The sequence below is a fragment of the Centroberyx gerrardi genome, chromosome 4, assembly GCF_048128805.1.
Source record: "Centroberyx gerrardi isolate f3 chromosome 4, fCenGer3.hap1.cur.20231027, whole genome shotgun sequence".
NCBI lineage: Eukaryota > Metazoa > Chordata > Actinopteri > Beryciformes > Berycidae > Centroberyx > Centroberyx gerrardi.
In genome coordinates this window covers 21,249,099-21,270,766 of record NC_136000.1, presented here as the reverse complement: position 1 = coordinate 21,270,766, position 21,668 = coordinate 21,249,099, and the positions used below count along the sequence as shown (strand labels likewise).

At 45.6% G+C, this 21,668-nt stretch overlaps 1 protein-coding gene across 1 annotated transcript; it reads right to left on the bottom strand.

Moving 5' to 3' along the window:
• Positions 1 to 1,454: 1,454 nt before the first annotated feature.
• On the bottom strand, positions 1,455 to 15,110 carry LOC139908430 (immunoglobulin superfamily member 22-like). The gene is made up of 25 exons (XM_071895120.2): positions 14,960 to 15,110; positions 13,868 to 14,002; positions 12,909 to 13,045; positions 11,425 to 11,524; positions 11,235 to 11,271; positions 10,748 to 10,919; positions 10,264 to 10,424; positions 9,988 to 10,184; positions 8,958 to 9,070; positions 8,497 to 8,659; positions 7,531 to 7,815; positions 7,247 to 7,371; positions 6,724 to 6,865; positions 5,669 to 5,876; positions 5,410 to 5,498; positions 5,010 to 5,312; positions 4,535 to 4,708; positions 3,918 to 4,046; positions 3,475 to 3,771; positions 3,294 to 3,382; positions 2,828 to 3,020; positions 2,329 to 2,628; positions 2,065 to 2,213; positions 1,668 to 1,848; positions 1,455 to 1,522 (listed from the first exon to the last, which is right to left on the bottom strand). The coding sequence occupies exons 1-25, from the start codon at positions 15,108 to 15,110 to the stop codon at positions 1,455 to 1,457; spliced, it is 4,098 nt and encodes a 1,365-aa protein (XP_071751221.2).
• Between the last annotated feature and the right edge of the window lie 6,558 nt (positions 15,111 to 21,668).

Genomic DNA, 21,668 nt, shown 5'->3' with positions numbered 1-21,668 from the left:
ATTTCCCGTCAACATCCCTCCATTCAAGTGATGAGCAGATGTATTAGGAAACCCATAAATGAGTTCTTCACCCTGTCTCTCTGTCAGGTTTATTTATGCAAACACAATGCAATTCTGGGTAATTGATCTGAAATGCTAGAGCATTTGGTTCCCATTGGACCTGGCAGCCTTTATTTTTTTGTGAAATACCAACTGGTAACCTTCCTGCACCTTCACATTAAAAAAAAGCTATTTAGGCTTTCACTCCAAACTACTTCCACCTCATTGTGCCTCAGCTGAGCAGTGAAGAGGCGGAAGGTGCCAATGACGTAGGTTTAGTGCCTGTTGGTGCTTAATTGATTTGAACCTGGCAACCCGATGTGTCACACTGCTAGTCCACTGGTGGCTCTATAGAAATGGAGTTAGTGTGAGCCAGCCGAGTGACGTCAGGACGGAGACGGGTCGTAGCCTCTCTCAGCCTGTCTGGCAGCTCCGGAGCGCTACTCACTGTCTTCTAGCAGCAGCAGCACACTCCAAAGCACGGCCTGTCCAGAGCCTGTCAGGGAAGGGTTCACATGCACTGTGGCACTTCATGGGAGGTGAATTTATTAATTGATTTTGTTTTAACTTTTTTTTTTTGGGGGTGTTTTTACCCAAAAATATTTGATAGTCCACAGTGGAAAGTGGCAGAAACCACAGGGAGAGTGAGAGGAGGATGACATGCAACAAAGGTCCAAGGCCGGATCTGAACCGAGGTTGTGGTGACATGGTGTGAGCCTTAGTAAACTAAACCACCAGGACGCCCTGAGGGAAGTGAAATTTTGAGTAGTCGCAGTATGCATGCTACTTTACTCAGATAACCTTTGACCTTTGACCAAGGTGTCTGTGTAGATGAAGGGCACTGTATGGTGTGTACTGTAAGTGTGTGTTATTTTTGTTTTTAATATCACTTAATACACACACTCCATTCAACTTGGTCAACATTGCAAGTGGCATGGCATCGCATGTATTGTGGACTTTGAGTCTAGTCTAGAAATGGGAGACTTGAAGAAATGGGAGAGAGAGAGAGAGAGCGAGAGAGAGAGAGAGAGAGAAGAAGAAGAAGAAGAAGAGAAGAAAAGAAGGACCAGCTCTCTGACTGAGTGAGTTGAATAATGAAAAGAGATCCCAGCACACCACACCACACATGAATCTGCTCCTGGAGCAGCATGTCAATACCAATGATGGCAGCAAGTCTGACCTCTGGTGTTCATTTGTTGTATTACCAGAGTCAAGAAAATTGAATACAGGCACCATTCAGAACAAGTGACAATCAAAAAGGAATTCAAGTCAGAATCTGATGAACTCTGACTAACTCTAACTAAAACTCTTGAAAATGGCAGCACTAACATAACATAAGGTCTTTGGCCAATTAAACTGCATATTCTGTCATTTTTGTAGTGGCAGTCTAGTAGACAGCAGTTCATGCAGTCATCTTACAAGATGAGCTTCTCTTTGTTTGCACGGTTGGTCAGGCTCTCCAGAAGGCCTTTGTCATCCTTATCTGGAAGACAGGATGGCACACAGATAAAGCATTAGTCAGCAACCTCCTTCCTTATTTCCTTCCATCCATCCATTCATCAACCTCCGCCCTCACCTCTTCGTATTAACCCGTTAATCCATCCCATCTGCCCTCCTTCAATACTAACCAAAGATCACCAGTTTGCAGGAGCACTTGGCCATCCCCAGTGGGTTCTCCAGCGCCAGAGTGTATTCTCCCCCGTCTTTGGCTCCACAGGTGGGGATAACGAGGGTACACACTCCGTTAGCTGTGCTCTGCCAAAACCGAGGGGAGTCTGAGATCTTCGAGTCTCCCTTATACCAGCACGCCTGTACAGGGAAGGTGCAAACAATATATCATGGTATTCATAAGGTGGTACAGATGGTGCAGAGATGTTTGATTATGACGGTTATAAGGAAGTCTCATTATTACTGCTATTTTGAAAAAAGCACATGAACACACGACCACCCAAAATGCTAAAATATCAGCAAATCGCCTACATACCGCTGATCAGCTGTCGACATCAGTAACTATGGCAACCATACCTGTGGAGTCGGCATGCCCTGATAGGCGCAGCTCATGGTGCAGTCATGGCCCCTGCGAACAGCGTGGTCCTTCAGCGGCAGGAGGAAAGAGGGCTTCACCTGGCGTGAAGGTGGAGCATACTCCTTCAACAGGAGGCTGCTGATGCACTCTTGGACCCGGACACACACATACACACACACAAACACACACAAAAATGAGAAAAAACATTCCTTTCACATACATTTCAAAGGCATAACGCTGAAGTCAAATGCCTCCCCGCCTACCTTTCTCCTTGGCGATGATCAGAGGCTCCTTGGAGTCCAGGGGGTCACTGTCTCCGATAGAGTTCCGTGCGATGACCCGGAAGTAGTACTTCCTCCCGGGAAGCAGTCCGGTCACGGTGTACCTGTTGCTGAAGACGCGCTCGGCGGCGGTGAACCAGGAAGCGGTACTGGTGTCCCGTTTGAGGATGATATAGTGGGCTCCTTCGTCGGCGGCCAGGTCCGGGGTGTGATCCCACTGCAGGGTCACCGTGCCTGGAACCTCCTCCACCAGGCGAAGGTTCTTCGGGGGTCGCGGAAAGTCTGGGGGAAGGAGGAGAGTAGAGAAGGGGGGTGGTAAAGAGAAGATGAAAAACTGAGACCTCCAAATATGTCCCTGCAGGATCTGTAAAGTTCCACAAAGTCATCAAAACAGGTTCTGAAAAAACATCTAATTTTCTGAGTGACCTTATTGTTCGTGATTGGTCCAAAGAGAGAGCATAGAAGTGCCTTCACCACTTACCTGTAACCCTGACACTGACATCATAGTGCGCCTCTCCATAGTCGTTCTTCAGGTGGGCGCGGTAGACGCCGGAATCAGATCGCTGGGAGGAGGAGATGAGGAGCTGGGAGTGATTCTTGCTCTTGGTGATGACCTCCTTGCCATGGGAGGGGATGCCATCCTTGAGCCAGGTTACCACTGGAGGAGGGGAACCCTGCCAGGGAAGAGAGGGGGAAGAAGAAAGGGTGAGGACGTCTTAGATAGGAGTTATTTGGGCGGGAAGTTGGTCTCGTGGTTCAGAAGACCGTCCTTGAACCGGGCAAACTGAGTTCTAGCCCCTTAGCAGCAAGCATCTGCACCTGCTGAAGTTTCCTTGAACAAAACACTGAATCCAGATGTGTTGTTCTGGAGCTGAGCCTGCACTCTGTCCTCCCTGGAAGGGGGCAAGGGATTAGAAAATTTGGCGGTAGGCTGATGGAGGTCTTACATTGAAGCTGAGGTGAAGGCACAGCACCGCTCCGGCTCGGACCACCATCTGGTTCGTCAGCTTCCCCTGGAGGTCGAACCTGGGAGCCGCTGTGCAGGAAGAAATCAGAGACGCATTTTTCAGACACTAATTCAGGATCAAATAGAATAGAGAAAACTAGAAGAGAATGCAGTCATCTCACCAGGTGGGGGCATGGCCAACACGCCCTCGGACAGCTCGACGGGCTCCCCCACCCCTCCCTCGTTGACAGCGCGGATGCGGAAGAGGTACTTCATGCGCTCCTGAAGCCCTCCCACGGTGAAGGCGGTACCTGCGATGGGGATCTTGGTGGCTTTCATCCACTCTTTGGCGTCCTCGGGGCGGACCTCCAGGACGTAGCCAGACGGATCGTCTCCCTGGTCTGGGGGGCTCCAGCGCAGAGAAACGGAGGAGTTCGAGGAGTCGGACACACACAGGTTCCTCACCAGGCCAGGAGCTCCTAGGAGGGGCAATAAATATGAATGAGGACATCACTCTTTAATGCTGTCGTGTGTTAACGGTGTCATATGCAAGATTTTAATTGGGGTATAAATGTTCTAGAGCATACTTGAGATAATATTATATAGGAGGCGGTGAGGGACTCACGTATGGGGTCTTTGGCCAGGACAGCATTAGAAATGCTACTGGGATTGCCTGCTCCAGCCCGGTTCACACTGGTCACTCTGAACTCATACTCCACATCATCCATCAGCCCATCCACCACATACTTAGTATCTGGAAGTAGTATTACAGATACAAATACAATACAAGAAAAAAATACAACCACAGAGGAGTAGGTATTGTCAATACAGAACTGATTACCACACAGTTTGGATGCTGTGCCCAATAGCCATTTTTGACATGACATGACATGACTTGATTTGATTTGATTTGATTTGATTTGATTTGATTTGATTTGATTTGATTTGATTTGATTTGATTTGATTTGATTTGATTTGATTTGATTTGATTTGATTTGATTTGATTTGAGCAAAAAACAACCATACATGGAAAAATATCCTTACACATGCATGTCTGAACCCAGAGGATAAAGTGTGAAAGTATGAAAACACTGATTTCTAATGTGGACATATCAGTACTACACCTAGAATGGGAAGAATCATTTGACAAAACTGTACAGTGAAACACTATTTCAAATCTGCAGCAGCTAGGAAATGAAAACAAAAAGACATGACAGCTTATTTCACAGCCCAGTGTCTGACCGGTGAGCAGCTCCTTGTTGACCTGCACCCACATGCTGCTGCCCTTCTTTCTCCTCTCCAGGCTGTAGCCCAGGACAGGGGCTCCTCCATCCTGGGCTGGGGGTGTCCAGCTCACTGTCATGGTGTCCCGGGTGACGTTAGACACCTGCGGCTGGGACGCCATGCCTGGAGGCTCTGGGTGGGTGGATTTAAACAGGAGTAGCATAGCCAAATGCAGAAACGAAGAAGTAAGAATGTTGCTACAGTAGAATGACAACCATAGTGATTATGGTGATGATGACAATGAAGTGGAGGAGAATAATTACAGTTCTCACCTTTGGATGCCTAAAACATACACACCTCCTCACTCTCACAAGTTTCTTTTATGTCTTTATTCAGTAAATTATAATAATGTTGAAGATTGGGGAGATGATGTAGGATCACGATGATGATGATGATGGCAACAGTCTTCTGATATATTTTCACTAGTTCTCACCTATGGGCTCTCCGGCGAACACCTCCTCTGTCTCCAGAGGGTCACTCATTCCCTCTGAGTTGACGGCCCGGATGCGGTACTGGTACGCCTGGCCCTCCTCCACCTTGTCATTGTTGAAGACAGTGGTGCTGCTGTCCACCTCGCCCACCCTGATCCAGGACTTCTTGCTGGCCACGCGCCGCTCGATCACAAAGCTGGTCACCTGCTTGCCCCCGTTGTCCCGGGGAGCCTTCCACTTCATCTTGATGCACTTCCTCGACCGCTCCAGGAACTCCACTTTCCCCTGAGGCGGCTTAGGATGGTCTAGAGAAAGCGGCAAAAGGGATTGGGTTAAGTATTTCTTATCTGAGTTGAGGAAACATATTTTTTAACATTTGTTGCCAGATGTGTTTTCACCCACCAATCACGTTGAGGTGCAGGTTGGCAACAGCAGTGCCACAGTCACTCTTCAGACGGAGCATAACTGCACCGCTGTCCTCTCTTACACATCTGGTAAACAGGCAGAGTGAGTGCAGATATTTAGATATATGAGTAGTCTAGCTATGTGAGTGTCATTCAACTGTAGATTTTATTGGTGTTTGAGCTGTTATTATATATATGATGGGAATAAAAACCACTGAACCACTGAACTACGGATGACAGCATTCTCTGCTCCCTACCTGCTGAGCACCAGTGTGGTGCAGTCGGCTGTCCGCTCCACCTTGGTCCGCTCATCCTCCATAACCTCCAGGCCGTCCTTGTACCAGGTCACCTTGGGAGGGGGTCTGCCTTTGAAGGGGATCTTAATGGTGGCCGTCTGGCCGGCCTTCACCGTCACCGGCTGGGAACCCAGCATGTCCAGCACAGAGGAGTCAATCTCCGGAGGGTCTGGGGCAGGGATATTAAAGTTTAGAGCCAAAAATTCTCTGCCCAAAATTCTCTTTTTTACCCTTCACAAACTAAAAGGACAAAAATGAAAAACATTTCACATGCATTTTTAGTTTTTTACAAGTAGACAAGATAGTTTTAGTTCAGTTAAAATTTTTCCCCAAAGTCTTGTTTTAATTCAGTTTTTAACTAAGTGTTCATTAACACTTAGTTTTCGTCTTAGTTTTAGTTTGCTATAATAACCTTAGTCTGGGATAAGAGGGGATGTGTAGGAACATATAGTTGAATGACATCATGTGAAGCTGGGTTGCTGATCAAGCTTTGAGAACTCAAGTAAAGTAAAGATTATTTATAGAGCGCTTTTATCATCAAGTGCTATAAAGAGAACAAGATAAAAAGAGATGAAAACAAAGATAATAAAAGCAAACAACAGAACAAGTACATCACACACTCTAAGAAATAAGTCCAGAGCTTTGCCTGTGTGTGTGTATATGTGCACACACACACACACACACACACACATGCACTGTATGTGTGAATATGGGAGCACTGGGCAATACCAGGTCAGTCCACAGGAGAAGTAATTGAATCACAGATTTCAGCTGAGAGTTAAAGCAGGTTGTAGGCTGAATAAATGGGTCTTGAGTCTGGATTTAAATATTGACACAGTGTCTGATTCCCCGACAATGGCAGGAAGCTTGTTACAGTAGAAAGGGAGAAGGCCCCACTGGAGAAGGCTGTGCCCCCAGCTATGAATACATGCATTTAAACAAGCACACACACACACACACACACACACACACACACACACACACACACACACACACACACACACACACACACTGACCTGCAATGGTGAGTACAGCCTCACTCTCGGCTCCCTTGGCTCTGAAGGTGTATTTACCCTGGTGGGCATCGGTCACCCCATTGAAGAGCAGCTTGTGGACCGCTCCCTGTTTGACCACCTGAACCCCACTCAGATCTGAAATCTGTCAAATGTGGCACAGAAGACAAAGCAGGACACTGTTTTTTATTATGATTGAATGAATGAGAGCAAAATGCGCTGATCATTCATTGAACACATCAGAGTAAAGTCACTGGAAAGCTTAGAGACATAAAGATCCCATAAATGTTATCATACTTGTGCATGTGAATACTCCATTTGTTTTCCTGGGAACTATACGCCACATCGGATCAATTCATTAATTGAAATGGCGTTTACAAGTGGGCAATTTGTTCAAATGGCAAGATTGGTGTAGCTATGTTAGACCGATCGATTTGTTTTCCCTCCCCTAGTCAAGAAGGAGGATGCATTTGGGCGCTAAAAAGGGGATTCCAACCTCTTCATCCTGTCTCATGTTGTCTCTTACCTCCACTCCATCCTTCAGCCACACTCCATCCACCTTCTCATCGTTCAGGACGACACACAGCTCAGCCGGGGAGCCTGTAGGACACTGAGCATCTGACATACCGCTCTTCACTGTGGCGAAACGCTCTGGCAACACATAAAGAAGAGCGAATGTGTTTAACTATAGGCTCTTATTTACTGATCAATAAATCTGTTTACTGACCAGATATTAAAGCCAATTGTTAATATTAGACTATAAACCAGTTGAGTGACAATGAGAACAGACAGATAAATCGATAGCCTTACCCTCCACGGTCAGATTGGCAGAACTGACATATTCGTGCTCGTCGTTGTCCTGAGTACAGACGATGGCGTACTCGCCCTCGTCCTCCAGCTCACAGTCCTCCATGATGACCTCGGCCCTCTTGCCCTCGCGCATGAAGATATAGCGAGGGTTCCCCGTGATGTTGCGCCCGTCCTTCAGCCAGCGCACGTGCACGTCCTTGGAGCTCATCTCACACTCCAGGCGGGCCTTGCCTTTCTCCGTCACGCGCACGTTCTTCAAGGGGCGGGTGAACTTGATGGGGATCCCTGGGCAAAGAGTGAAAGGTTGAGAATTAGTGTAAGAGACTGACTTGCCCTCTGAAAGTGTTGTCACTACACATAGGCCTTGGCCTTGTCCCTGCTGTGACATTTCACCAGAAACAGACAGATAGACACAAAGAAGAAGAAGTTATAGAGCAAGAAAAAGAGAGTCTAATGATGAATAACTTTAATTAACACAACCCCAATTACTGTGCCTGTGTTCCTCCAACCCCAGAGGACAGCCACATGTCCTTGTGAAGATATTTACATGCCCCGGCTTGCACCTTGGGCTAGTAAGCATCTTGTTAGACAGAGCCGTAATAAATGAGCTTGTTGTGAGGAGGGATTTGGTTGGATTACTTTCAACTCAGCAGTAGGAGGGAGGATTTATTATGCTACCCATTCGTCTTCATTTGGAAGATAGAGGGAAGATGATGTTGTTTAGCATAGCTATGAAGGAAGGAAGCCTCTAATCTCAGGGGAGAGAAAAAGGCAGAAACTGCTCATCTCTAAGTCTAAGGGGGAAGGTTTGTTTCCTTGGAAATGCTAACTCCACTAAAACAGAAAGACGCAGCCCTTGTGGGGAAAAACAAAACAAAAACATAACAAAACATAGAGCAAAAAAAAAAGTTTTTAATGATGGTGAGTAAAGTTTATGAAAATGTCGACTGAAACACTCATCCATACGTTCGATGAAAAGTGGTGCGGTGGCGGTGAGGTCTCCGATGCTGATGGTGTAGTCTCCAGTATCACTGACTTTCACGTCCTTAATCTTCAAGGTGTAGGTCAGACCGTCCTCGGACAGGGACACATCAAACTTTTCATCTCTCTTTACTTCCTTCCCCTTTACCTGCCAAAACACAAACACATATTCAGTTTTTTCTCTGGTGCTTTTGCTTAAAAGGAATGCAGTGGAGAATGACAGGAATAATGTCAGAGATAGAGGTTGAAATAGGTTATGAGCTGGTTTCTACTTACAATGTTGTAAGTACCCTATCCTTCTGAGCTACATGTATGCTGAGAACTATTTCCTAGAGAGCAAATGCTTAAAATCTCTCACCTTGTGGGATCACAGGTAAACTGTACAGTATATGTATGTGAAAGTGTGGGCAAGTCCTTCAATATGTCTATTTGAGTCATTCTCTAACCTTCCAGATGAGCGGCGCATCGGTCTTCTTGGAGAGACGGACCTCAAACACGGCGGTCTGGCGCTCCGTCACTCTCATGGGCTTGAAGTCAGACAGGAACTTCAGAGGTTCATCTGAAGGAGAGAGACAGAGAAAGGAGAGCGAGGAAAGGGTTAGAAATCAAGACATGCAGATGGAGTAAGAGATGGCAGGCATGACAGGAGACTGGCAGCGCCTGGAAGGAATGAGAGGGGAGAAGGAAAAACAAAAAAAAAAAGTGTCAGGCAGATGCACAGATTCACACCGGAAAGATCTGTTGCTTACATCACCTTTTCTTTATCTCTGGAGAAATGTAGCATATCTCAATACAGTATTAATTTAGGAGCAATAAAGAGATGCACAAGAGAATATACATCTGCATTCATCGTAAGAAAGCGCTTGAGACAAATAAGAGAAGCATATCTCATTTGTAGATGGCTACACTCACAGATTGCTGATAGATTTCTGAGATGTTTCTCTCTAATGACCCATTAGAGACTGAGAAGAGAATGAGTGCATGTTAAGACGTGTGAGAAGAAGAAAATGAAAAAGCTCAGAGAAGCATGATATACCAGAGTGAGAGAATCCAAGGCTTGTTTCTCAGGAGCTTCAGAAAATGATGAGAAAATGTTAAAAATCTCACACTGATTTGAAATAAAACTTGTCTATGTCTAGGAGAAGTACATGAGAGGAAGAGGAGGTCTCATTTAGGATATTGCTTTCCTCTAATTAATTCCACATTTCAACTCAGACAAAGACCAGTCATCAATCACTCATAATGACAGATCAATCATCAATCCCATCACATTATCTTTCACACAGTGGATCAAGTCCAAAGCACAGCACTTGACAGGGAGACACCACACAGGTGTAGAGGGATGCAAATGCAAAAGAGAGCATATAAAAGAGAGAGAGAGAGAGTGACAGAGAGTGTAAGTAAAACAGTCAGTGATGACATTGTTATTCTGAGTTACAAGCAGTGGGAAGGAGCTGAGCTCTGCTCTGCACTTGCCTATGACGGTGAGCCTGGCTGACAGGTTCTTGTCTCCAACCTGCAGAGTGTAGGTGCCCATGTCACCGAGGCTCACGCTCGAGACGCACAGCATGTGCTTGGTCCCCATCTGTTTCACTTCGTATTTCCCGTGAGAATACTGGATCCGCAGCAGCTCTGTGCCCTGAATCATAAATAAAAAAAGATGAGAGGGGAAACTCACAAGCGGTTTGTGTATGCAAATGCACAGCGAGCATACATACATGCATACATACATACACAGGCACATGTGCACACACGTACACACAGTCACACACACAGACTGCTGACAGTTTGAGTTTTACCAGGAACCAGTGCATCTTGGTGTTTGGATCTTTCAGTTCCAGGATGGTGTCAAAGACGACGGTGGTGTCGGGCTTGGCAGTGATGTCCTCCAGGGGCTTCAGCACACGCACCATCTGGAGAAAATTCACCTCATCAAACATTTATTTACAGATTTTACATAAACAGAACAAACAAAAAAAAGAAGTGGCAGCACGGCACTGGAGAATAATTATTTCCCCACCGGCTTCTTAGGCATACTTTCCATTAGTCGACTTGGCTGCTGCTATGTGACGTCCCTTCGCCGACATGGCTGCGCTGCGTGACATTAAACTTTCTTTTCTGTTTTGTTCCTTTCCGTTCTGCTCTATTTTGAGCTGTTGTTCATATCCTAACCAACTCTATTCTTCCCTATCTGATCCTGCGGTATGTGAACAAGCTCTCTGTGTGACAGGCCCACCTCCACCTCCTCTTTCTTCTTCATCTCCTTGAGCTTCTTGAGGATTCCTCTGAAGTCGGTAAAGCCGTGCTCGGCACAAATCCTCTCGTAGTCCTTCTTGTCAGCTCCAGACAGGATCTTTAGCATCTCCTCTTCTGTAGGTGGCTTCTTCTCCTCTCTCTTCTCCACACTGCTGCACAAGAAGAAAGACCTCAGTGGGGAAACCAGAGTGCATGCGCGTGTTCGTGTGTACGTGCACATACAGAGCTCTGTGCCGGTGTGTGCATGTATGTCTGACAGTATATGTGTATGTTTGATGACGGCTCAAAGCATCTTCCTCCGGCCCTGCGGCAACACCGGCACACAATGGATCTCTTTAGATCTTTGTCCTGTCGATATTTGTGGATACGTGGTACAGGAGGATCCGGGTGTGGATCAGAGAAAGTCCCCCCACACCTTGACAGATTGTTTTTTTTTCTGAGTCTGAGTTAGAGGCTTGTGTTCCTACCGTTTCTTCAGCATCTTTTTGAAGTCCATCGCTGGATCTAGAAACAAAGACAGAGATCATCTTCACCAGAGGCACCAGGAAAAAAAACAGAGGGTAAACTAAACTGAAAGCCTCTAGATTACTCAGAGATTACTTTGACAACTACACTGTTTCACACAACAAATGTATTATATCAAATGGTCAGAGTTACTTTCTGTAACGATGAGGGATATGGAGTAGATGGCATCTCCATGCTCGTTGGAAGCAATACACTTGTAGACGTCAGCGTCCTCCAGGGCCAGGCTTTTGATCTGAAGTGGAGGAAATGAATTGCATGTTAGAAAGATTGAATTAAAATGGGTGCTAAAAGCCTGTTGCAACACTGATGAAAAACAAGAGATGTCTGTATATAAAAGATGCTTTTCACGGCTTATCTGCTGTGTTACATAGTATTGAGAGGAGAGCTACACAAACAATAGGAGAGAGAGCAAATGATACGTGTCAGTTGTCATGAGGCTGATTCAAATCTTTGTATGCAAGAAACCTCATGCAATAGCTGTGGTCACTTCAGATGTTGTTGCAGTACTTGGTCCAATCAGAAGGAGGCAGTGCCATGCTAGGAATCCCTTGTAAACATTTAGCACTGCAACTTAACAGTCATCCCTCACCGGAGAAACAGATGGCAAGGGGAGATGCATATGTCAGCACCCACAAGTTAATTGCTTTATAATAGCTATTTAAGCTTCACTTAAGCTCCCCGGCTGGTACAGAGACAGCGCTAAATCCACTCCAGAGTGGTTATAGATAAAAGGATCAGAGAGAGGTTTTTTTTTTTTTCTATCTACTTTTCCACATGATGCATGGTGTGCTGTCTGAGTTGACAGCACCAAGATGGCAGAGCCCCTGGCTTAATGGGAGCCTGTACAGAAACACTGGGATTCTGCAGCCTTCTGTCACGGTCGCACTCACCTTTTCACGCAACGCAATTCGACTATCTATCTTGGTCAAAGGGAAAAGAAAATGCCCCGACACATGCAATCGGATTCAAATCCAAGTGTATTCATCAAAGGAACACTTGCAGGCACTTGCGCTCACGAAACATACGCATTTTATGAAATACAAATGACATCTGAGCATAAATATGATGGATTTGTCTTATAAATGAATGAGGCATGGTTAAGTAACAACAATCGATGTAGCCAAGAAAAGCAGAATGCAGCTTATAGAAAATGGGCTGTATTGATACATACAGTGCATGCATCTATTCGCAGTATTATCATGATATTGCATGCAGGCACAAAAATACAGACCATTTGCCATGCTTGCCATAATTTTTGGCCTGCAGTTTTATTGCAAACACTGGTTGTGTGCCTGCCAAGATGGACAAGCAGTTGAAATAACACAATTATACAGTGGGCTTAATCTATAAAATATTTCTTGACTTTATTCTAGATTCCATTGTACAATTATGTGAAAGAACATACTCAAAAATAAACAAAATGGTTCTACCTTTTGAAAATTGGAGAGAATCAATATAGACCTAAATCAATATAAACCTAATTTAGTGCCAAGATCTTTCTTGTTTTTCCTACATCCCAGCCTTGGGTTGGATTTGGTCAGAAACACAATATGTTTATGAGTGAGATCCTGTTATAAATGAGGTGCTCTATGAGCTGTGAGGTTGTGCTGGCAAACCTTGAGTATATGCTGCTTGTTGATGTTGTCATAGAAAGTCTTGGTCCCCTCAGACAGGGGGCACCCGCTGGCCCTTTCCCAGGTGACGCTGGGCGCAGGTTTCCCTGTCACCTTGGCCTTGAACACTGCCTTGTCACCTAAGAATAACAGATCAGGCACAGGACGATACTGTGAGACCATGAAACCCATTACACTGCGGTTGAGATAACGATAACTTTCATTATTTGCCTGAGAATAATTAGCTGTAGAATAACCACTGCGGCTTCTCTTTTTTCCGCATTAACACAGATTTTTTTGGAAACAGTTTATTATGACTTGGAAATTGTATCTTAACAATGACAATGAATGTACGTCACATTTACTGCCTCTGTCTCCCCTTTTCCCATCTCCCCTTGGGACCAGCAGGTGCAAGGTCAATCCATGAATGCTAATGCTAAGGCTACTCCGCAGTGTTCTGCATATTGTGACAGGTTGTGTTAGGCAAGTCTCTTAATCTATAATTCACAGGTAGAGCCAGTGTGAATAAGGCTCAAACACCTACAGTTTATGCAGAACAGACGGCAGTACTCAGCAAAAGCAGCCAAGATTTTCCTCTGTGGAGGTCACGGGCGTCACACACACTCCATCACAGCATCTTTGTGCTTTGTGAGGTCTTTCTCAGTTCTTTGATCAGGGTGGATTTACAGTAGAAGTCAAACCTTCGCCCAGAGAGACAAATGGATATCTCAAGTTTACACATTGCAGCAAACTTTTACTTCCCAGAGGAGTTTATCTGGTGTCATCTGGAGTTTCTAGGCAAGCCATGGGCAAGGATCTAAAATTAGCTGGCGCACAGTTCTCGTAGTCTCAGGGGCTCACAGTTGTTTATAAGGTAATGGGGAGGGAGATACTGGGGGGATGCAGGAGGTGTTGCTTGAAATTTCAAGGTGTTGTGAGATGAAAGGAGCAGTTAAACTCACCCTCTTGGGCAGTGATGGGGCGCAGTTTCTCCTCAAAATCTGGGACAGACTCTCCCCCGGGGATCTGGGGGGATTTCTGTACCTGACTGAAGGACTCCACCACAGCTGAGGTCTTCCGCTGCACCACAGAGTGTTCTGAGGGAGCAAACGCACCAGGAGATGCAGCATCACAACATAGACAAATAGGTAAACTAGGTTACAGCAGCCTAGCATACAAATGTGATGGTTATCAACACAGGCACTGAGTTTCCCTGGTAGTTTTTGTTGCACCCTAGTACTGACTTAAGTAATTAATTTGATTAATGTCTTGAATCGTTGGTTGGCATTTGTTCAGGTGCCCCACATGCTACCCTCAAAGTCTTCCCAGACCCCACAGTGTAACCTCCACCCAGCTGTTGATCTGTCTCTTCTTCACCTCAACAAGCAAGAGCAGATGAATACATTTCAATGCAGAACATTCAAATGACAAGACCTATGCATAGGAGTGTAAACACAGAAGTGGGGAAGATTCACATGAATGTGCAAGGTCTGGGTGCACGCAAGCATAAACGTTTTTTTTTTTAAACAATGGCTACAGTGAAGATTTGTGCTAAATAATAGTGTAAATATCGGTCTTTTCAACTCACAGTGAAACCATTTGGCTTCAGAAGACTTGGATTATGCTGCACGAGCTGTACGGTGTAATTTTTTGGTTATTTTTTAGCCCTTTTCGGAACTCTAAAGAACTGGAGCCTACTGACTTCAGTTGTTTTGGAGAAGGCTGCTACAGAGTTACCCTGGCAACCTACCTGTGTGTTTTATGCACTAACAAACCACCTGTGTTTCAGCTGGCATGAGGATGAGTAGATAATGACAAATCTTTGGGTGAACTATTCCTTTATCAGAATAAATTATGTTCAAAGTCTGTTACTTTTGCTCATGGTGGTGATCATTGTGACAAAAGACATATAGGTTAACCCCCATCATTCATCACATATTTCAGAATGAAATATGTTTCATTAGAGAGAGTAGCACATGAAGAAAAGCCGACTGTGCCACAAAAGATGATCTTGAGGGAGGGATGGTCCCTACCCTCCATGGTCCTGGACGTGCCCTGGGAGACCTTGCGCAGCTTGGTGGAGCTCATGGAGAAGGTGGAGGTGGAGGAGGAGGAGGAGGAGGAGGACATCTGCCTCATCTGACCCATCTGCTGCTCCATCTGCTCCATCCTGCCCCCAGTGGCCTGGAGGAGCTCTGCTGCCATGGTGATGGTGGTGCTGATCTGTGATTGGCAGTCGTGGTTGGGGGCGGCTGGAGTTTGAATACTGAAAGATAGCATGGAGAGAGAGAGAGAGAGAGAGAGAGAGAGAGAGAGAGAGAGAGAGATGAGAAAGGATATCTTCGAGACGACTAACAAACTTTGTCATTACAGGCGGCAGAAGAATAGAAGCAGACAACATTCATTTGGCTGAATTCTACTGGGTCTTGTTTTTCTTCCCCGTATATTACCTCCAATAGATAAATGGGCCCCAGAGGAGAGAGGACAATCCTAACTATGTACTCTAAATTCACACACTGATGTCACTAATACCCTATAGTGTACTCAGATAGCAAAAGAGGATGTTCAGGGCAGACAGACGCTTGTGTTCGTGTACTTGTGTGTGTGTGCATCTGAGCATGTGTGCGTGCTTGCGTTGCACACACTTCGCCCCTCTGTCTCGGCGGTAATTGGGTTTGTGTTTCCAGAAGCACGCACCAAAGATGATTGAAACACACCTCCCATCCTCTGCTCTCACCCTGCCCTTTCCTTGCTCTCTCATCCTGCTTTCAACAGTGACTACAATAGTCCTTTGCCTTTGCCAGGCTCAAACAAAGATCCAATTAAAAAGGTAATCCACACACCTGCTATGTGAGATAAAGCACTGTGTTTGTGCCATTGATGAACTGTGCTCTTTCCCACTTCCTACTTGAAATTTTGGATTCCTCCCTCGCACCCATTCCCCATTTCTTTCTGCACGAGTGTCTGCACATGTGTATATGTGCATGTTTACATAATGATGGATGAAAGCCTTATATCTCCAAAAATGTTAACTTTCCCGGACCTAAGAAAAGCCTTGTTTTTTTGCATGACAATGATGCATTTTTTATCTAATTGGTTTTGAAATTGTTTTGTTCGCCCAAGATTTGTATAATTTCCTCAACCCACAGAGGAGCATGTAATCCTTTAATTGAAGTTAAAACATGAACATCACCAAAATTGGGGTTACAAGGTTTTTACCCAACAGCGTCAGTATGCTTTTGACCCTCGGCTGATGGAAGAAGCTTAGGCTGCTGAGCATGGCTGGGAGTTAAGCTCCATCCAAAAATTAAGAATGCGGCTGAGTGTCATTCACTGTACTTACCTTCAAACGCTCAGGCACACCTAAGTACTGAGAAAAAGATGGAAGAGGGCTCTGTTTGTGTGTGGGCGTGTTTATATGTGTCATTGTGTGTGGAGGAAAAACAGATACTGGCTTGGGCATGCCTATATTTGTATTGAAATGGAGTGGAATGAATGGATGTGCTTGTTTTTCCAATGCCAGTCTGTTTTTAGCATCTACGTGTCACTTCACAAGCCAAGGGAACAATTAAGTACAAGATTAGTCTTTGAATGGAAAATAGGAATGTGAAAAAATATAACCATGCATTTTGCCTCTTGCAGCAAGTATGCTACATGGTGAGGTTAATAAACTAATTAAGCCTGTAAGCTTTGATACCTACCAAAGGAACCCAGTTGTTTATAAGGAGCCACAGAGAACTCTTTGATGCTAACTCTACAGTCAAAGGGAGTAGCAAATGACTCGAAGCTAAGTGCTAAACAGGTTGCCATCTTACTGCAGCTGGAACACAAGAGCATCTTTTTCTTCCTCTCCCTCTGCCTTTGTTCAGTGTCCTTGATCTCTCTCTTACAGCATCCAGTGCAGCAAATTGCAAAGGAATTTTTCCCTCTCTTTGGCTCCATTATTTCATCCTAAGCAAGACACACAGCCAGCCTCACAAACTTACTTGTTACAGTGAAACCTTTACTTTCTCAGAGATTTAGCCTGAGCCACGGGGTCCTGGTTCAACTGCTTCCAGCTTCAGTGTCTCCTCTGATGATGTTCTTAATCCACACTCTGCTCCCCACACAGCAGTTCCCTGCCCGCTTGGTCTCCACTCCTTTCTTGATTCCTTTTTGGTGGATGAGCCAAGGCTGTGGCACTCAGCTTAGTATCTTGCTAACTAACACCTGTTGCGCCCCATCTCTGGACAAATAAGGCTCTGATCTGTTCTGAGCTCGCCGGACCAGACTGTCCCGGCCTAGGTTGGACCAATAGATCATCCTAATATCTCCCGCAGGCCAGTTAGATTTGGCCACTGTGGGCCATCCCAGGCCAGCATGCTAAAACATCACAACTCTCCAAGGAGCATGTGGTGATGGAGCGGTTCTAGCAGCCTCTGCCTGTGAGGTACATCTCCCTATATGTCTCAGTTTCAGACGTCTCAATGTAACATTAAAGCTGCAATATGCTACTTTTGTGACATTAAAAAAACTATAAATAAATCATGCATTAACAGTCTGTGTCGGTCTGTGACCCTGTGTGTACTTGCCTTAACCCCGCTGTTTGCCTGAAAATGTTTTTTAAGTGTTGTTTGGAACATTTTAGAATGTACACATTTTAGGGTGTGGGCGTGGCCAGCGGTTTGCTGGGTTGTGGCTATCAAGGTGAGGCTAGCAGCCACAGCGCAGGGAAGTCATAACAGCAAGAACAATGGTGAAAAGCAGCAAGAAAAGAAAGCACAGCAAAGCTAAACATTCAGCAGACAAGACCGATTCAAAACCACGGTCAACATCAACATCGCTTTTTTAAAAATTGCAGATTGCCTATATTCGTTGTCTGCTCCTGCAGCACCTGTGGCAGCTTTACGGATGCCGGTTACATCAGCCTCAGGGTCGACGCCTTTTCAAAGTAGACAGCTAATCAAGATGATTGACAAGTGTTGGGGGAGGAAGATGAGACTTACATTACTAACATTACTTCCGAAAAGTTGCATACTGTGGAATATCTGCCTTCTCCACTCTTTTAATAGAGTTTGCTGTTTGCTGTTGAGGGATTGCTGTTTAACCACCACCGGTGTGTAGCACCCACCTGGGTGATGCACGGCAGCCAGTTTGCGCCAGAACGCTCACCACACATCACCCTTAATTCAAAGTATACCCACAGTACAGCAGACAACAAAGAGTGGCCATGTGGCTGTGCTATGTTTTCTATCTTTGTATTACACAGGCAGCTTCTATATTTGCTAGCAGTCAGTCATAATATTTTTGCCGAACCCAAACCCACCTCTCATTCTGGTTCAATACTCCCTCCTCGGCTTGTGGGTACACAGACACCCTGATGAGTTCATTTTGTCAATATTTCAAACAAGACTCTCTCTTTAGTTTAGGCTTTGTTCTGTGAGCAACAACATCAAAGTCTCTTCAAAACGTATCATGGTTCAGAAAAAAATGCAAAGGAGATTTTGTTTGTTTTGAGTCACAGTTTGGAACCCAGAAATAGATAGCATTGGAACAGCGCTACCACCTTCAACTGAAGTGAGGAACAGAAACTCCTCTTTAAACAGTGTTATTGGGTGGAGTAGACAGGGGGCAAAGGGTTCAGCCATTCATGTGCCTGTTAACTGACCAGCTGGCCCTTCTCATAGAGGCACAAGATTGAAATTCAGGAAATATTCAGTATTTAATGGACTTGAGACAAGCTCATCCTTGGAGACGAGTAATAAATGACCGTTTTGTCACAAGTCTAGACTGGGCTACTTGTCATTTCAATGGATATCCTCTTGGAGGTGACGGCAAGGAGCACTTAAGTGTGATTGTTTGGTTTGAGAGAGAGAGAGAGAGAGAGAGACAGAGAGAGATGGAGATAGAGAGAGAGAGATGGAGAGAAAGAAAGAGAGAGAGACATAGAGAGCCCCATTGGCATTACTTCCCTCTAATCCTCTTTGCGCTACACCTGGCTGGCATACTAACGATGGAGAAATGACCTAGATTTCTCTCTGAGCGCATTCATCCTCGCAGCCCAAAACATAATGAATGAATTGGATGGATTTTATTTTCTGCCACTGCTCTTCTTCTGTCACCATTGAATCTGAAAAAGAGGCCAGGCATGGATATTCAGTCTTGATGAAAGACAGACGGTATCGCTACAATAGTCACTTTGGTCTCAGTTGTTGGAGCTTTTGCAATGGCTTCGTGATGAATACAATCCGCGCTTTGAGAGAGGAGCCAGAGAATTGTCAACAAAAATCACAGACTCATGGTGTCTTTTGATATTCCACGCTTCCGTGTTACAGTGTCCTCAGAAGAAATGCTTTGAAACTAAAGAAGCCAATGATTTCATGGTCACAGCTAATGTAACACTGGCAGCGGAGCTATTTTTACTGTTGCTGTGTTTAGATGCATCACCTGTTCAGATGGGAATGCAGTTTAGAGGGTGAGTGTAATTCAGGAATCCTCTACAGCACAGCAGCAGCGGCGAAGAGATCTTTGTGGAACGGCAGGCAGCGTTCCAGTAGCTGCGGCCCTCGGGGGAAAAGGTCAAGCCGGACTGGGGAATGCGGTTTGGTGTGTTCAAGGCTTTGACATTGTGATACACTCCAAATGAAATACTGCAAAATGCTGTTAATATGGCAGCAACTGTATCTATCTGATGTTAAACGCTCCTTCTGCTGCGCTGCACATCTCTGGAGACGTCTAATTTTCAAATCTGTCTGACCGGATTTGGAGGAAACAGCTGCAGATGAGTGTATGCGTTTGTATTTGTTAGTGTGTGTGCGTGTGCGTGTATGCGTGTGTGTGTGTGTGTGTGAGGAGGTTTTAAGAAGCTGGAAGTAGGAATTATTGCAATGATTTTTCTCTACAACCAAAAACATCTAAATTATGAAAATTACATTTTTTTTTCAACTGGTTCAACATAAGCGTATATTTACCTATCTGTCAGTTTGTGTATTTGTTAATGGTCGGGGTTTATATACAGTCCTGTGCTATGCTAATAAAGAGCAATATCCCTATTAAACTCAAATGGAGGAACCACATTTCCCCATTTCCTCCTCTTCCCTCCGGGATCATCTCCTCTCCCCTCATCCCTGCTCCTGTCCAATCACCTCTCCTCCTCTCCACTCCTCTCCCCTCATCTCGTCTCCTCCCTCCGTCTCCCCTCATCCCCCGTTTCCCTCCTTAGTCATCTGTAAACACGGAGCAGTGTTATTTCCCCAGAAGGTAATTCAATAGGACACAGAGGAGCAGAAAGAAATGCCACTCGGCACCTGTTTGGCGAGGAGGAAGCACCGGCGCAGAGGGCAGCCAGAACTGATCCAGCAGGATGCAGGAGGCAAAACCCCTTAATCCCTGTGACATTTCAGCTCAGACCTCTCATCAAAGCCTGTGAGCTGCTGTGCTGCCCAGGAAAAAGGCAGGTTGGAGGAAAGAGAGAGAGACAGAGAGAGAGATAGAGACAGACAGGCAGAGATAGACAGCGACAGACAGGCAGGAGGACAGATGTTAGATTAGAAAAAGAAAAAGGAGAGAAATCTGAAAAAACGCTGGAGACCGACTTGATCTTCCCCAGAGGTCTTGAATCATGCGAATCCCTGATCAAGACCACTAGCTGCGGCAGCCTCGACAGGAGGGACGGTTTCTCCTCTCATGCTTGTCTGCGTGACATCTCCTCCGCTCAAAATGCAAACACCGTCACACTCTGAGCTGAACGGATGCTCTCTGCATACCGACTCCCTAGCGGCGCCTTTCCCCCTCGGCCGTGCTCAGCGATATGGCAACCTCAGAGCCGCGCTGTGGCACCTGTCACAGCCAGCTGGGCACACACTCCTCCCTGTGGGCCTGGCCTCCATAATACCTCCAGAGACAGCGGCTCCTCTACCTGTATCGGCCCCCCCACACAGCGAGCACCCTCTCTTTCCATATCACTCCGCTGCACACCCGCCTCCTCCTGGATTCATCCATCCACGGAGATCCCTGGAGGTTGTAACCCAGATGCCAAATGTCTCCACAGGCGAGAGAGAGGAGGCTGAGAGGGAAAAACAACATCAGTATAGAAGGGTAGAGATTGTAAAAAAGGGAAATACGAGATGTGTTTGACAAGAAAGTTATAAAAAGCCAGAGAAAGGCATGCCTTTATGTGTAAGTGCCTCATATCATATAAAAGTTTACTCTGAGTCAATTTCCACCCTCTGCTTGTACTGCTCACCAATAAAATGGAGCCGTACACAGTGTGCGAACCTCCTTTCTACCTTTAATGTGAGTTAAAAGCCCGCTGGTCCCCCGCTGTGCGCTGGATGCTTGCCCACCCTCGGATGAAACAGAAGCAGAGAGGAGCAGACAGAATATTGGGTACGCCGGGTAGAGGAGAGGCTTGTTTGTCTTGAAATAAAAGGCAGATGATCAAACGTAAGGAGGAAATGAATCAGGACCCCAAAAGGCCCGGGAAATCGTCCTGCAGCCAAGTACAAAAAAAAAAAAAACTGCACTACAGGAACCAAAATGATTACCCACTTTGGATGACTTTCCAAACCAGTACGCATGATGAAATACCAGCAGTTGTTCCTGCAACAGCACATGCAAGGTGAAAGTTTTTGTTTCAGCGTGAACGGCGTTTGTCTCAGGTCATTCACTGGTGATTCATTTCAATAGTGCCCAGATGAATACCTAAGCATTTCATTTACGTTCAGTGTTTGCCCCGAAGATTACATTATTAATCCACGGAGACAGGGGATTACGGCTTGTGGC

What these genes read in the sequence shown, in the direction of transcription:
- LOC139908430 (XM_071895120.2), bottom strand. Translation starts at nt 15,110, where the DNA reads ATGGCAGCAGAGCTCCTCCAGGCCACTGGGGGCAGGATGGAGCAGATG. An exon ending in GGCTGTACTCACCATTGCAG is followed by an intron (nt 5,877 to 6,723) that starts GTCAGTGTGTGT and finishes TCCCTGCCCCAG; the next exon opens with ACCCTCCGGAGATTGACTCC. An exon ending in CCTGGCCAAAGACCCCATAC is followed by an intron (nt 3,772 to 3,917) that starts GTGAGTCCCTCA and finishes TGCCCCTCCTAG; the next exon opens with GAGCTCCTGGCCTGGTGAGG.